This window comes from Photinus pyralis, unplaced genomic scaffold, assembly GCF_008802855.1.
Source record: "Photinus pyralis isolate 1611_PpyrPB1 unplaced genomic scaffold, Ppyr1.3 Ppyr1.4_LG5, whole genome shotgun sequence".
Taxonomy (NCBI): Eukaryota; Metazoa; Arthropoda; class Insecta; order Coleoptera; family Lampyridae; genus Photinus; species Photinus pyralis.
Window position 1 is genome coordinate 10,456,765 of NW_022170596.1, and position 16,882 is coordinate 10,473,646.

At 37.9% G+C, this 16,882-nt stretch overlaps 2 protein-coding genes across 2 annotated transcripts in view; one reads left to right on the plus strand and one right to left on the minus strand.

Moving 5' to 3' along the window:
• LOC116170142 overlaps positions 1–9,161 on the minus strand; it is a 10,013-nt gene extending 852 nt beyond the window's left edge. Inside the window, exons 1-4 of the mRNA XM_031486331.1 lie at positions 8,789–9,161; positions 8,507–8,736; positions 3,173–3,361; positions 749–3,123 (exon numbers count right to left, since the gene is read on the minus strand). Of these exons, the coding sequence (XP_031342191.1) occupies positions 749–3,123; positions 3,173–3,361; positions 8,507–8,736; positions 8,789–8,913 (2,919 nt within the window). The 5' untranslated portion in view covers positions 8,914–9,161. The remainder of the gene's footprint in view (positions 1–748; positions 3,124–3,172; positions 3,362–8,506; positions 8,737–8,788) is intronic.
• A 6,488-nt stretch (positions 9,162–15,649) lies between these two features.
• LOC116172487 (endocuticle structural glycoprotein ABD-5-like) lies at positions 15,650–16,581 on the plus strand. Its single transcript, XM_031489710.1, has 3 exons — positions 15,650–15,749; positions 15,909–16,093; positions 16,145–16,581. Exons 2-3 carry the CDS (start codon positions 15,963–15,965, stop codon positions 16,413–16,415), a joined length of 402 nt encoding a protein of 133 aa, XP_031345570.1. The 5' UTR covers positions 15,650–15,749; positions 15,909–15,962; the 3' UTR covers positions 16,416–16,581.
• Positions 16,582–16,882: the final 301 nt, after the last annotated feature.

Sequence of the window (16,882 nt, forward strand, 5' to 3'; positions counted from 1 at the left end):
ACAGTTCCCTCCTTCATTTCTTTGGTTCAGGGCTTACCAGTTTGCTTACAGGTGTTCATTCACATTTAATTTTTTTCTAATAGTTAGCTTAATCCAAATAAATCTTTCCTCTAAATACTTGATACCTAACAATAATTTAATTACTGGGTCACCGGATTCAACTGGATCAACCTAGGGGTCAACGATTTAAACTGGGCCACCGGGTCAAGATGGGTCACCGAGTAAAGCTGGGCCACTGGGTTAAGTTGGGTCACCGGGTCAAGCTGGGTCACCGGGTCAACTGGGTCACCGGGTCAACTGGTCACCGGATCAGTAAACTAACTGGGTCACCGGGTCACTCTATGCTTGACCCAGTCCAACTCTGGTGATGACTCAGTTGAGCTGTCGAGCATTATTGTCTGATTATTTGCTAGAATGAATTTAAGTCTTTGTCTTTCTTATGTAATAAAAATGAGATAAAAAACAATATTCCTTCTGTAGATCCACCTTGAAGAACGGTATAGCGCAAAGTGGTAATTTATAATTAAAGGTTTATACATTCGGTCACTTTTAAAATTCTTGACAACTGAGGCCCTCTTTCATACACCTTGTACATTAAAGTAATCACTGTACCACAATCCACACAAAAATGCAAAATAAAACTATAAAATTTAAATGACACAAAGTGCTTGTACATTAAGTGCAGAAACAGTATGGGGCACTGTTCCCACTCTTGACATGCAACTAAAGAATTACACATTACACATACCTCAGGTTCCACAGGTCCTTTGTTGTTACCCTTCTGAGATTCTTCTCTAACATTCATATTAAAATCAGAAAGAAACTCAAGGGAAAGATCATTATCTTCCAATACAATTTCCGGAAAACATCTTCGAAGCTCGGCCTCTCTGTCGATGAGCAACTGAACTGCACTGTCGTGCTTAATTGAAACATCGTTATTTTCCATTCGAATTCCTGGAGAATCTCTTCTAAGCTTAGCTTTCGTGTCGATGAGTAATTGAATTGTACTTGCATGCTCGATTTTATTCTTCTTGGTAGTATTCGCTTTAACCTTCTCATTATCAGACTCGCTACCAGAACTTGGCTGTCGAATTCTCTTGAAATTTTTCGACGCTTGCGACTGCGCGGCGGAGTTCGAATTCTGGGTACCTTTTCTCATAGCAAATTGCTGACCCAAGACGATATCTTGAGTATCGAAGTTGAGATTATCGAAACTAGCCGAGAACTCATACCTTTGCGCGTTATTTTCTTCAAATGCACCTGTCGCCTCGCGATTGCAATGCACGCAAACGAGTGGATCAGTTTGAATGGCAGAAGAAACGACCGGCTGTAAATTGAACATTTCCGTTGATGAAATTCTAAAGCCATGTGAAGTATCGAAGGAATCCGTTTGTATACCAATATCTTTGCAGTGAAAACCAGGAAATTGTGTGCCAACGGTACAGGTATCGTCCACACTAACTGCCGTTTGTACGTGTGTGTTCTTCATTTCTGGCGCGGGAGGTGGTTGCAACGGCGCTCCATTCAGTATTTGCCTTATTTGGTACATCAGTGGTGCGGGATCGTCACGATGGTCATTAACAATATCACTGATTGATGATAACTTTCTACCTAACTGGTTTATTATACTGCTATTCGTAATTGTTGGAGTAGGTAAGGCAAAAATGAAATCGTTGTCAATTTCACGGAGTAGTTCATTTGTAGATATTGTCTGGGATGGATGAGTGTTTGATATGAATTCTTCACAATCGATTTGCTGCACCTTACACTTATCTTCCGCAATGGGAGCGGGAGTGCAATGCACAGATTTTTCAATCGGATGTGATTCTTGCAGATGTTGATTTTCTATAACCGCTTTCGTTACAACTACTTCAAAACTTGGACGGTTGTGTTCTTTTGTATCATTTTTAACCTGAGTTAACTTTGCAACACGATGCTCCCCCATAAAATCTCTAATACTCTCAGGGTGAGATATACTCTCATTTTTCTCCATTCCCCCACCACTGCTAGCCCGCTCAGTATTTCGTTGTGCCACCTTGCCACTGTCACCACTTTGGGCAACTGTGATTTTGTCTTCGATCCGTTCTTCCTCGCTCATATGCTTCTTGGGCGTGGTTTGCAGAATTTCGTCATTGACCTTCACGTGATCTTCATCATTCAGCAATTTAGAATTGAAGTAAAGTTCAATTTCATTTAAAGGATAACTTTTAGGTTTCTGCTTCACGGGTGACTCAACCGGTTTAACAGTTTTCGCTGGAGTCTTCTTGGTTTTCGATCGCAAATTGTTCTGTGATTGATTGACCGCATTTCCAACCACCACCTTTAATTTGGAAGACTTCTTTTCGGTTTGGGCAAAGGTTTTCTTAACCGCTTTCAATCTATTCCAACCACGAGAAACATTTAAATTGCTGTCGACCTTCTCATTAGAATTTCGCAAAGATCTTTTGCGTTTATCCACCGTCTTCAACGCACGCACCTCATTGTCAATTGCGTTGATATACTCGTTCTCCATTAAATTTACAAGAGCCACCTTCTGCGGATTATCTGTCGGTAGAGCATCTTTCTCGCTATCAAACTGATCAATTACAATTTCCTCATCTTGACTACATACATGTAAACTATGCCGCTTCGGGCGTGTATTCGCAATTGAGGTGGTCACATTGTGTTCTAAAGACCGTGTGCGTTTCTCAGGTCGCTCAACCTTATTACTAACAAATTGCACAGGTCGACTTAATCGAACTAACATATTGGATTTTACCCTAGATTCGTTTTGCATGTCTTTCTGACGTTTTAGTTCCGTACTGTTGGTGCTGTTAAATTTTGGATTCATAAAGTTAACCGCTTGAGAAGCCGAAGGCATATCAAAGTCAGGGATATCCGGGACAATTTGTTGAGTTTGCGTAAATACCTTGCAATCGAAACGGTTGTTGCTGTCCTCAAGCCAATGTAAAATGTCTGTCCTATGTGATTCGTTTTCAAACTGTAGCACAGTGCCCGTATTCCGAGGTTTTGTGTATTCCTTTTCACTCCTTTTAGCATGATATACTTTACTAGCAGACGGTCTTGGTTTTTTGAAAAATGTATTTGCTGTAGGCGTCATCAAAAGGACATCAAATGGATCTTCTGTAACTAAAGATTGATTCATAATGATTTCATGGGGAAATAAATTTACCTTTCGCTGTGCTGGAGTTTGAGTAAAATTTTTGATTTGCTTCAATTACAATTTTGTGATTATTTAAAACAGCACTGCCTTTTATCGCGGTGACAGGAGATTCTATAATGTTTTTAATATTATTAAATATTTCAGTTAAATGAGAGTTTTCCGCCCATAGCTGATGCACTTGCACATATGATGGTAATTCTGTAAAAAAAATGCATCTTTAGGACGGGAGCAAGATATTTTGAATATGAAGAAGGCTTGGTAATTGAATAACAGGATTCTGTACCTTGAAATTAAACCACACCTTCTATCTAACAAACTATGACTTTTAGTACCACCTACTTTTTACAGCGATGACAAATTTCGTGACAGTTAACATTATCCTTTCTCTCCTTTCTCTTGTTATTGTTGTGTAACGAAAATACAGTTGTAACAAAGCACCTATTTTTTGTCGTCAAGTCACCAGTTTTGGTGACCCTCCATATATGAGCACCCGGTATCTAGAAGCGTTTTAAGTTTGGCACTTCGTTACGAAAAGTGTCGTGCCAAACGTAACTGTGTTGGTTTTTGGAATTGAAGATAGAAGCTAAAGGTAATCCGCCGTTTGCAACCGTTCCCGTCAAGATATTTCAATAATTTATTATTTTTGTTGCGTCCGAAAGCTCTTGTCATTTAGAAGACGAGGGCGTATTAATATTTTAGAATTTCAGCTCCGTTAAGTAATTATTTTGGTTTCCTATGTTAATTTAAAACGAGCATTAAGACTACAAGGTCATGCAGCGACCTGTGTACCAACCCGAGGAATTGCAATTAGCAATAGGTGTTAATTGAACTACCGATTTTAGACATTTCAATCTGGCCAATTAAGTAAGGACAATGAACAGTAAATGGGTTGCAGTAAACGTCATTCCACATAGTCGCCTGGGGTCTCAAAAGAAGCGCATTTAATTAATTTGAGTTTTAAGACCAATTACAGATTGTACAATTAATTTAAATTTTAATTTTTGGATGTAGATAACAGAATATGCTGTGTCGGCTGGGAAAACAATCGTTTCCTACATGGCATAGCCGAATTTTCTTAAAGGTAACGCCGTTGTTTAGAGGGAATCTTTTGCCTTTGGGTGTCAAAAGTGAAATGTGAGATCTTTGTGACTTTTGCATCTTTCCAAGCTACGTTCATAAGTACCGTAATCTAAAAAAGGACAGACAAGGAAGTGAAAGCAAAGAATTTATCCCAAAAACAGCTACCGTTATGTCGGTGTTAACTTGTCATTCATTAATCAATTATTTAACACTGTGACCTAAGGGGATAGAACCAGATCATTATCTTTGAAAATATCACAAAACAACCAATAGAAGTTATTTAGGTATACCGAACTTTGCATTAGAAAAAATAGAGAAAGTCAAAAACCTTGCAGTATGGGAAAAAGATAACATTCGATGCCATTCTTTCTTTTGCGATATTTTTTTAATAAGTGCCATATTTAAAAAGAAATCGAATTATGCAATTTTTTGAAAATGTTCAGTTTTTGGGCTGAGCCTTTTTTAGACTGTACCATGTTATGTTGATCGGGACTGCAGTGTCTCTCAACTGTTTTTAAAGATAGAGAGGCTTGCGGTTTTCGCGACTCTGTGCCCTTTTTTGTGAAACTTTTAATACCACAAACAGAATCAATCTAGCTACGTTTGTTTCTGAAATACGGGGTGAAGACGAAAAGTCCGTGGCCTACTATTTCAAACCCGTAAAAAAATGAAATTTTTTTTCTTGGTTCATGGCTAAAATTAAAAAAAAATATATAAATGCACGCATTTCAAAAATACAAACTTTGGGTTATATCTCAGAAACGGTCTTCCAACACATTTTTTTGACTATGCCACTGGATTCTACGTACAAATATCTAAATTAGGCAGTTTTTACCTTTTATCCATCTTACATGGATAGTAAGATATGATAATGGCCCAAAAGGTCAAACTTTTCGTTTTCCCCTGTATCTCAGAGACAAATGTAGCCATAACGTGGCACATGGTCGCGAAAACCACAAGTCTATCTTTAATGTCAGCCGAGATACACTGCAGTCCCAACCAAAAAAGGACACACCATACATATACAGGGTGGCAATTTGAAAACTTACCACCCCCCCATGTCTTAGTAAATTAACGAGATATTTAAAAAAATCAAAATCCGTTTCGGTAATTCCGAGGGGGAATCACAATGACATAGTTGGCGACGCACCCCCTCCAACCCCCTGCGCCCCAGCCACCTCAACTTTTAAATCTTAATAGTGACCCCCCATGTGTGATATGTCGTTGGAAAGCTCTGAAAAAATGCTTTTCAACTATACCAAATAGCATTACATTTAGGTTAGTAATTATCGTGCAAATCAAAAAATAAACTAATATGATGCATTTTCTAAAATTGGCTTTTATTTCAATAATATTGGTTTTGCAATATTTCGACATTCTTGAATTATTATCTGTCTTAGTTCGTCTATGTTCGCCGGTTGCGTTTTAAATACGACAGATTTCAAATGTATCATATTACCTACCTTATTTTTTGATTTGCACGATAATTACTAACCTAAATGTAATGCTATTTGGTATGGTTGGAAAGCATTTTTTCCACCCTAACAATACATAATCAAAAGTGCCAATGCGCTGACATTACATTTGATATGGTACTGGCTAGGGCCAGTTTCAATTTCATGAAATTTTGTTTGTAAATGGCCGAGATGACAAGTTAAAAAATAATCGCAAATGATTTTACAAAAAGCACATTTCCCAAATTTTATTGAAATATCTTCAAAAATAAAAAAATCGGATTGCGCATGCGCAAAACAAATTTGTTTGATTCGGCATTAGTTTTACTTTCATTTGAGGTGCCTACAAAATTTCATGAAATTCGGTTCATAACTAACGGAGATGTCAAAAGGGCCTTTCTTATTTTTTGGCCTACACAATTCACAAACTTCAATCTACAAATTTGATTAAAAACCCACCTGCAAAATTTCATCGTAATTGATTGGGAGAGAGCATAACAGTCTCATTTAAAACTCGAAACAAAAAAATTGTTGGTGCAATTCTTGGTCGAGCCGCAAAAATTGTCAGCATCTCATGCAATTTGTGGGTATACTATTTATGTCTCGATTTATGTGTACTACAACTTGCTTACTTATGATTTCTGACCGCGCTCAGTGATATACTATTACATACAGTGTGTCCCAGATCGCCTGGGATTGCATGGGTAACTTTGTTATTATTAAAGATAGAGAATTGGTTAAATGGGCAATGTTTTGCAGTTTTGGATGCTTATTTAAAATTTCCTTATGGTTAGGTCAGTACATTAAATTATAAAAGTAAGGATTTAATTAAAAAATAAAAGTAAAGTGGAAGTAGCTACCACTACAATAATAATCATCAATGGCAACACGTTGCCTAAACTAAACTTTCTGCAACACGTTGCCTAAACTAAACTATCTTGGAGTGTGTTTCACTAATAATGGCCAGTATTTTAAACATCTGATGTAATTATTTTCATTGTTTTGTTGGCTCGAATTGATTTTGTTTTGTTTTTTTTTAATTCATCACAGCCTACTTGATTAAAATATAAAAACCGTTGATATAACTGGTATCTTATTTTCAATCTTATGTTATGATGGCTTGTTGAAAAGAGAATTAAAAAATCTATCAAGTAATCTAAAAATCCCATATGGCGCAACTTTAGGAAGTTGGTAAATGTTCCTCAAAAGTAGTCATGTTGAATTTTTTTTTGACATCAATTCTAAATTAAGCATATCAAAGACAGTCACTTTTATATAAAACTTTTTTTACTTATATCTCTTATACTTTCGATGATATAAGACATTCAAGGAAATGACCAATTTTAGTTTTTTTGAATTTACGTCGAACCTATGCGACATTTTGAATTTCTAAAAGGAAATTTTAAATGAGCATCTAAAACTGCAAAACATTGCCCATTTAACCAATTCTCTATCTTTAATAATAACAAAGTTACCCATGCAATCCCACGCGATCTGGGACACATTGTATATTCAAACGCGAGATCTGGGGAAATCTTGGGAGGACATCTACTAAATAAAATAGGTACTTAACACATAGATATACATAGTGTTACATATAAGTATGTAAGAGCGTTAGAGAGGAACAAAACAAGCTTTTTTTCCAAATAAACCGAGAGTCCAACTTGTTTTGTTTGGGAACCACCCCCAAAAAGTGTCACGTGAAATTTGCATTTCTTCTTTAATTTTTTTCTCAGCAACGATATGAGTTAGAAAGACTGGTGCCACATCTTTGAATAGGTTTTCGGATATGCCTTTTCCAATTTTGCAAACAATTTTTCAAAATTCCTACAATGAAAGGGCGCACCCCTATTAAATGGGCGTGCGAAAAAAATTCTGATTTCGACGAAAAGTGGTATCTGGGGCTTTTTGAACATGATAATCAGGAATCTGAAATTAGTTTTTGAAAATTCAAAAACAAATTTCACTGCAATTCTTGGCTGGACAACAAAAATGGACGAAATTTGTTGTGTACACCCTTGATGAAGTAAGGAACAAAACTGTCGAACAGTTTTTTAGAATCAGTTTTCAACAAAAGTTATAATCATTTGAAGATTGTGCCTTACGGTCACAAAGTGTCCCTCGCCTACTAGTGAGTGATCTAATTTAATCAACATTGTCGCAAACTCGCAAATAACAAAAAAATAACGATTTAAGTCAATGGCTATTACTATTAACACTGTAGGTACAGAAGTGTTTAGGACTCTGCTTTCATTTCCAGGACACCAATGCATTCACATATAAGGTGCCTGCATCTATTAAATAAAACATGAAATATACAAGATAGGTCCTTAATCTGTTGAACAATGAGATCAGTACACTTTAGGGTAGTAACGCACTAGCACACATGATTGCTAAGTAGAACCTGCATACTCGGCAGCCAATGAATGTGAGTCTCATGACAGTAAGGTATGCTTATAAAGTTATAACCACACTTGCCGTTAAATGAAGTTGTTTAGTAATCGCAAATCTACATAAGTTTGTATTTTAAAACTTGGCGGAAGGGACCTCTGCTATCAGGGAGGATGTATAAAAAATTTTCCTTCCCTCAATTATTCACATTAATTGGTTATAAACATTATGTTCTTAAGGTAACTTACTACCACAAGACGCACATAGCTAAATTATTAAATTGAGGGCCAACCTTTCTTGTCCCACTAAAACTGACCTGACAGTTAATTTACAAGGAAACAAACGTATTCACACAGGGGGTTGTCTATCAGATAAGCTTAAACGATACATACAAGAAAAACCGGCACTAGATACTTACTATTGCATTCACCTCCCAGCACTAAATAAATATGTTTCAGGGCATTCCTAATAAACTCGGAGAGCTTTTTAAAGAACAGATGCTCCTTAATATGATTCTTCTGGAATGCTTTCTGGCAGACGGGACATGTCGATTTTGGTTTGGAATACTCCCAGCAGTCCACAATGCAGTCTTTGCAAAATACGTGTTTACAATCTGTGAGTTCCGTAGGTGAATTATATACCTCTAAGCTGTAAATCAGGTTAACGTGGAATACTGTAAGCGATAAATTAAAAATGTTACCATATCGAACACATCAGTTGGTGTTTTATGTGAAATACGTGATGGCAGAATACGTAAAATCGTTTAGCTTCATGTTGTTTTGATAAAGAGGTAAATTCTTCAGTCTGATTAACTTCGGCCAGCATCTTCTTATATAATTTGTTATTAATAATTAGCGGCAAAATAAAGATTGTTTACATAACCTAAAACTGTTTGAACTGACAGGAACTGCGACCGTGAGTAAAATGTGAGGGAGAAAATACAGATGACTCATCTTTTGTTATTCGTGGAAAAGATGCTGTACAACCGGGGGTTGTTTCTTGTTTATTCTTTGATGACTAACATTCTGTATGCAGGTGATATTATTGTTTCTTCCCCGCTTCACCTTACAAAATCACCACACAAAGGGGGCTGCAAGATGTAACTCACATTTCTGGGTATTTGCCATTTGAGTCATACCTACACGATCCGCACAGGGTCGTATTTCAAGAATGATTTACTGATTATATTGCAAGTAGTTCTGCAGTTCAGCTCCTTAAAAAATAAATAAATTGTATTGATAATAAAAAGAGCTCCATCAAGTTAGCCCCCGCAATTAAAAAAAAAATGTAATGATCATTTTTGTATAGTGCTAGGGTTGTGCTAAATTGTACTGATTCCATTTTAATTTGTGCTCATCTGGAAAATAAATTTTTTTTTAATTGAAACGCGGGGGCCAATTTGACTCCCAGCCCCCCGGTTTTTTTAATGTACAAATTCCATTACTACTTTAACGAGTTGTGCTCGATGCATATTGGATTGTGCCGGCCAAATATTTGGAAATAGTCTTCCGGTACACGGTAGTTCCTGAACTCAAATCTCGGGGGCCAACTTGACTCTCAGCCCCCACGTTTTTTACAAATATGGAATTCTAAATAAGGTCAATCAATTGTGCTCACTGCATATTAGATTGTGCCGTTCAAATATTCGACAATAGTTTTACGGTACACGGTAGTTTCTGCGTTTGAATCTCGGGGGCCAATTTGACTCTCAACCCCCCGGTTTTTTTAACGTACAAATTCCAATACTACTTTAACGAGTTGTGCTCGATGCATATTGGATTGTGCCGATCAAATATTTGAAAATAGTCTTCCGCTACATGGTAGTTTCTGCACTCAAATCTCGGGGGCCAACTTGACTCCTAGGCCCCACCTTTTTTTGAAGATATGGAATAATGCAATAATGGCAATCATTTGCGCTCGATGCTTACTGAATTGTGCCGTTCAAACTTTTGAAAAAAGTCTTACGGTAGGTACCCCATAGCTCCTGCACACAAATGTTGGTGGTCTTGACTCCCAGCCTCCACGTCGTGTATTCACGAACTGTGCGCTCTAGAGGTACCCGTAGATTCTCCTCTCCGTCTACGGCCACGAACGAAATAAAATGAATGTATGTTTGATGATATCAAATTCTTGTGCCCTATTCTTGATTCTGGATTACGATAGGAAGGTAGACGCGTACCTACGTCTCAAATTCGGGCCCTTTGTACTACCTCTCTGACTAGATTCGTTCGACCCCTCAACGTCAATCAAGCCATCCCACACGTGAGATGAACCTGAGGATGCTGGAAGGGGAGGCGGTTCTAATCATCGTAGCCATGTCCGGTCAGGACACCCTTAATATGGATCGTCTGAGTTGGACTAGAGCGAGGCATTCAACAAAGTATGTGGTGTGCCGTCTCATCGTCCGTGTAACTTCCACTACAAGATGGTGATTCTATCAAACCCATGCGGTGCATGTGTTTGTTTTGTTTACTGTGCCCAGAAAGTATTCCCACGATTAACCTCAGGTTCTTTCTTGATAGCCCTGTGCAAAAACGCCCCAGGTTACGAGATGGTCCTTTGAAGGGTTCTCTCGCATCGCGACAATCTAACATCATGTTCCATCTAGCCATGTGCTGGGTTTAGGTGTCCTGAGTTATTAAGTTGTTTACAGTTGCAGCTGTAAGTGGAAGAGCCGGCTCTGGACCATAAAACACCTGTTTTGAGGTCAGTCGGGCTAACCCATCGGCTTTCTCATTACCTTCCATTCCAGTATGCCCTTTGACCCATGCGAGCTGCTTGCTACTTGCTCTTTTTTTTATTTTTTATTTTAATAATAATAATATATTTATCCAAAAGATCCTAAACGGATATAGGACAAGTCAAAGGCCAAACAATATGATTATACATACTACTACAACAGAATTTAAGGTTCTAAATCAATATTAACATAAGACATAAATTCATTAACACTATAGAAACAATTTAGTTAAAAATTTTTTGAGTGTTACACTAAAACGCCTGAACCGAAAATTTCTAAGATTCAGCGGTAATGCATGGTGACATTCGGAAACCAACATAGAGGTAATTTTACAGTGACCTGCTGGCACTGGAGATTCTGATAGTTTTGTTCTTTATGGCATAAGAACTTTTCTTGCACTAAGGGTTACTAACTCAGATTGGAATACAGGTAGAAGCTTGCCTAGTGGTTGGGTGATAAGGAAGTTCAGTTCTTTGGAGAAAATGCCAGTGCCTGTTTCTTCCATGGTTTTAGATCCATCTGTGAAGATGAACATGTCGGGTTGAGATGCCACATCCTCATCAAGGAAAATGTGGTAGTTTTCCCCTAATATTAATTGAGGAGTATGTCCAGTTGCACCACAAAAATTAAGCCTTGCTTAAAGATAAGTCGAACTTAAAATCTATGGCAACGATTAGGTATTAATACAATCGTTTCTATGGCATTTAAGTTGTGCTTAACTTTAAGTGATACCCAAGGATACTATATAATATAAGGATTGCTCGATCACTGAATTTGTTCGCCGCGTGTAGTGACGTCACTCGCGGACCCAGTACCAGCGCATGCTTTGATTAAGGCCGATTCCCATTATAGCAGCATCGAGCAGCGCGGCGCGGTGAAAACCTGCTCTCAATTGTTCGCATGTAAATAAGTAGACCCGTTTTCACCTAGGTAGAGCGGTGCCGAGCAGAGCGGCGCGGTGCAGCGCAGCAAATTTTAAACGCGTCGGGAAGCATTGGAATACGCGGCGCTGCTTTGAAACGCGCCGCTCTGCGTGTAGACGGACAAGTGGGAATCGAGAAGCGAAGCCAAATCAGCGTGGTGCTGCGGCTTGTGAAAAGCATTTATTTGTCTTCTGTGTTGAGCTTACGTGTGTTAGTAGATTCGCTATGGACGGAGAAAGAATAGAAAAATTAATTGTACTCGTCCGCTTTCTTTTTATTCTTTTTTCGTCGTATACATGGCATAGCGCCGCTATAAATATGAAATCATCTGGTGATGATGACGATGATGACTCTTCTTCGAGCGTGTAAGAATACATTCTCCCTTAAACTGAACACAAACAGAAACGCTGCTTCGTCACGCTTCCCAATGGTGCTTAAGTGGGAATACCCCTCTACAATTTGCTGCTAGCGACGCGCCGCGCTGCTCTGCGGCGCGCCGCTGGGTGCTGCTCTAATGAGAATCGACCTTTAGGATTACCATAAAATACGTTCAAATGGGTGTTGTAGGCAGGCATTTAAATTAGAAACACTGGTCCATTAATCTCGCTTGCAGCACCATATCCATTCCTTGCGTATTAATCCATCGGTTTTAGGGAAGTTATGGTAAATGACTTCCGGGTTAGTGATTTTTGTGCAAACACGGCTGTTGTTACAGCACATCGGCGTCCTGGCGTCCATGCAAATACGTTCACAACTTAGCAAATTATAACTGTCAATTCTGACAGCCGGGTCCGTTGGTGACGTCACAAATGACTTAAACTTGGGCAACATTACAAGTATAGGGATCGAGCAATCTTTATATTATATAGCATCCTTGGTGATACCTACATAATTTTGACGGTGCAATAGGGTACATGGCAGTGGAAATGGAATAAATAAATTTCTGTTTCATAAGATAGAGTAAGGTGTCAGGGTATCCCAAAATAACTTTCTTTGGTAATGTACATGAGAAACTATTATATTTTAGTAAAACTAAAATTAAAAAATAACGACATTTGTCACGTGATATCAAACGCCAATCAGAGCGCGTGACGTCATTATCCTAATCCTCTGTGCGTTTGTAGAGTTTGTCTACGTTTTTAATTTAGTGCTTGTTCCTTTTATAGTGATTATATTATCCTAAAGTTTAGTTTTTAAAACCAGATAGGAATGGAAAGTGGGTATGCGAATGCTGATAGCAGCAAATCTGCCAAACATTGATGAAATGATGTTGGGAATATTTCTTGCATCAAACACAGATTTTTGTTCATCAGAAAACTGCCATAAGTCTTGTAGGTTTTTAAGTTAAGCTTAGATTTTTTACAAGAAATGTAGTTATTTAAAAGGAATGTGTACTTAAGATGCTTTGTTTTTAGGTCATCGAAGCTATCATATGGAGATCATTCAGTAAGCTATGTCCACTTTAAGAGTTTTCTGTTACGAACATTTTGTAGATAAAGGTCTAAATTTATAAAGTAGTTCTTAAAACAAATTTTTTTAGAGAAACAGTCTTTATGGCGGGCACTCTTATGGAACCTTACATTGGGTGCAGTCGAACAGAAGACTCTTAAGCGTGATGGCAACTTATTCACAGTTAAGTCAAAATTTGCCCGCAACATACGGTTCACGCAAAGCTGTATGCAGTTTTCTTATTTGTCGACGAAGAAAACAATTATTTTCTTTGCCCTACCATCAAGCTACTTTTACAACCCCTCAGAGTCCAAAGGAGTACTAGTGTCGATAAAGTCTCCTTTATCACATTTAACAAGTCATGATCTAGTCTAGTCTAGTCGAAACTCTATCGGCAAATGGCTCAATAGAATTCGGAAGTTGTCCGAATTGTCGTCTACAGCACGCCTCAGGAGTTAACGTGCGTGAAAGATGTGGTACTCATGTCGATATAGTTTTCTATATTACGTTTAATGAGCAATCGTCGAAAACCCTTTTGGATTTCTCTACTCCATGAAGCATTTGAATGATACAGCATCCTTGGAACTAGATTTACCCGCCTGGGATACTTAGCTGTGCCACAGAAAAATGTGACTCGAATGTGACTACTGAGCCCTACACCACGACAAAGTGTACTCCATGGTAGAGCACCACTTACGGTAGTTATAGTTCATCACGAAATCTTTTAAACTATTTACGCTGGGGTGATGTTTTTATAATTGTCAGGACTGTGACGTCACAGACGCCGCCATGACACAAAACAGCGTTTTGGCGCTAGAATAAAAATCTACAATTTAAATTGCATAAATTTGCAATAATATGATTTATTTTGCTGAAATATCATATTTTAAAGTTATAGTAGAGGTATACGAACAGTTATAACTGGTTTTAAAAAATTTGTCATCTACCCTATTGACCATTAGGGTCCGATTGCTCTTCTGGGGCAGGTATTCGCTTACTCGCCTCGCCCAGAATTCAAGACGGAATATAGAATATTACTATGTATTACATTAATTGACCTTATTTCTTATTCCATATTTGTAAAAAACGTGGAGGTTGAGAGTCAAGTGGGCCCTCGAGATTTGAGTGCAGGAACTACCATGTACCGGAAGACTATTTTCGAATATTTGACCGGCACAATCCAATATGCATCGAGCACAACTCGTTACAGTAGTGTTGGAATTTGTACGTTAAAAAAACCGGGGGGTTGAGAGTCAAATTGGGACCCGAGATTTAAACGCAGGAACTACCGTGTACCGTAAAACTATTGTCGAATATTTGAACGGCACAATCCAATATGCAGTGAGCACAATTGATTGACCTTATTTAGAATTCCATATTCGTAAAAAACGTGGGGGCTGAGAGTCAAGTTGGCGCCCGAGATTTGAGTGCAGGAACTACCGTATACCGGAAGACTATTTTCAAATATTTGGCCGGCACAATCCAATATGCATCGAGCACAACTCGTTAAAGTAGTAATGAAATTTGTACATTAAAAAAACCGGGGGGCTGGGAGTCAAATTGGCCCCCGCATTTCAATTAAAAAAAATAGATTTGCCAGATCAGCACAAATTAAAATCGAATCAGCACAATTTAGCACAACCCTAGCACTATATAAAAATGGTCATTACACATTTTTTTTTTAATTGCGGGGGCTAACTTGATGGAGCTTTTTGTTTAGCTTAAGTGAACCGCTTATATGTAACACCGCTCGAACGTGTATTTATTGAACCTGCCTCGTATGTACCCAAATAACAATTAGGTACAACTCAACAGGAACTATATTATAAAAACTTTTTGATTTTTGAGCTCGACTTCCAACACTGTGCAATTTGACAATTCAGAACAATTTACTAAATTCTTAATCACCAACTCTTTTTTAACTGCTATCACACAACCCCCACTAGCCCTACCAAAATTAAAAGTCAGCAAGTTCATTTATGACTGCTCTGCGATGAACTCTCTTCCATTGTCACATTGGAGAATGTAAGGAGCAACTATTATACAAAAAATGTCTAATAGATTGTAAGGTACCCCCGTAACCCTTTTACATTTCAAAGGTGGTGAATTGGTTACGAAGTTGTGAGCTGTACCTACCAATGGCTGTACTGAAAAACTATGTTTATAGGTCTACCTAATGGAAGTATTGCTTCAATGTGTAAAACTAAAAATGTACCTACGTTCCACTCCTCTTGCGATTGTGCATTTCAGGGCACAAATGGAACTCTTGTAGTAAAGTTTCTTAACTTTTAAGCTCATTTGTTATTACCCTAATCTTATCGTGTGAAGATGATTGGCATTCTTGAAACTGTGTGCTAATGACATGGCTTTCTTACTCCCCCACTTAATCATCGTCTGTATGAATTATTATAAATAGCTGGTAGAAGTTGTAAAGTATGTTAAATATCGTCAAAATTACCTCATCCTTATTCCCAATAGCGATATTTTGATTGTCCTCACATGCGTGATTATACGCGTAGGAGGCATAGTGGACAATCAACAAATTGATGGTAGGTAAATTTGTATTGTTACTCGATTGTTACATAAGTAAGAACAAAGTAGGGAGATATAAAAAAGTTTGCGAAACAATTTCTCTGCCGTTCTTAGAGAAGAATGACAACTCGTTTCCCAAATGCGAAGGCCGCGTAGATTGATATAGCTTCTTGCAGGTACTTGAACATCACACTTTCAACTTACTGTGACCAGGAATATCGACCAGGAAAATGGCAAACCGCAACTCGCTTATAGTCCTCGTCTTACTATTTTCTACTGTGGCGAATGCTACAGATACGAATTACGCGAAAATAATAAGCTATGAAAATTCGAACCACGACCCCAACAACTACCACTTCAAGTAAGTACAGATTCTTTTATTTTACTTCGAACTTAACTGATCGTTTTAAAGATACGAAACAAGTGACGGTACTGCTCGAGAAGAGTCCGGGTATGTTGTAACAGTAAATGGCAAGAATATTCTGACGGTACGCGGTAAATACTCCTATACTGGAACGGACAATGTTCAGTATGTCGTTATGTATGTCGCCGACGAGAAAGGTTACAGAATTGAAAAGATGGATCGGGTACCTGCACCTCCAGTAATGCTTCACTCACCAATTGCACCAGTTTTGAGTATAAGCAGTAATGCTATAAAAAGCTTGCAGGGAGGTCTTGGTTAAAGCTGTGGTTTAATTCTGCTGTTAGCAAAACGTGTTTATGGTAACACAACTAACAGAATATAAAAAAAACAGAAAAAAAAAAACGCCGGAGTAAATGATAAATGAGGTTCTAACAAAATTGTTTTATATTTTCATTCTTTCTTGGAATAAAAGCTTTACTTTGCAATAGTTGCCTTTTATTAACAGATGCCTAAGCAGTCGAATATAATATATGGCCTTGGTAAAATTGACATCATACGAGGGCGTTTTTTTTAAGGTCGGTATATATAAACAAATTGTCTCGTATAGTCAAATAACTGCAGCGAGTGCAGTAGGTAAGTTGGGACTTTGACGTATTTTGTACGGATCCAGAACATTAGACAGCTTTGAAAGAATTTTTTGCTACGAAAACTGAATGAACTTCACTTAGAGCATCGTGTGATTATGAAAGTTCCTCAGAAAAAGGAAAATAGTGCGAAAGTTGTCTA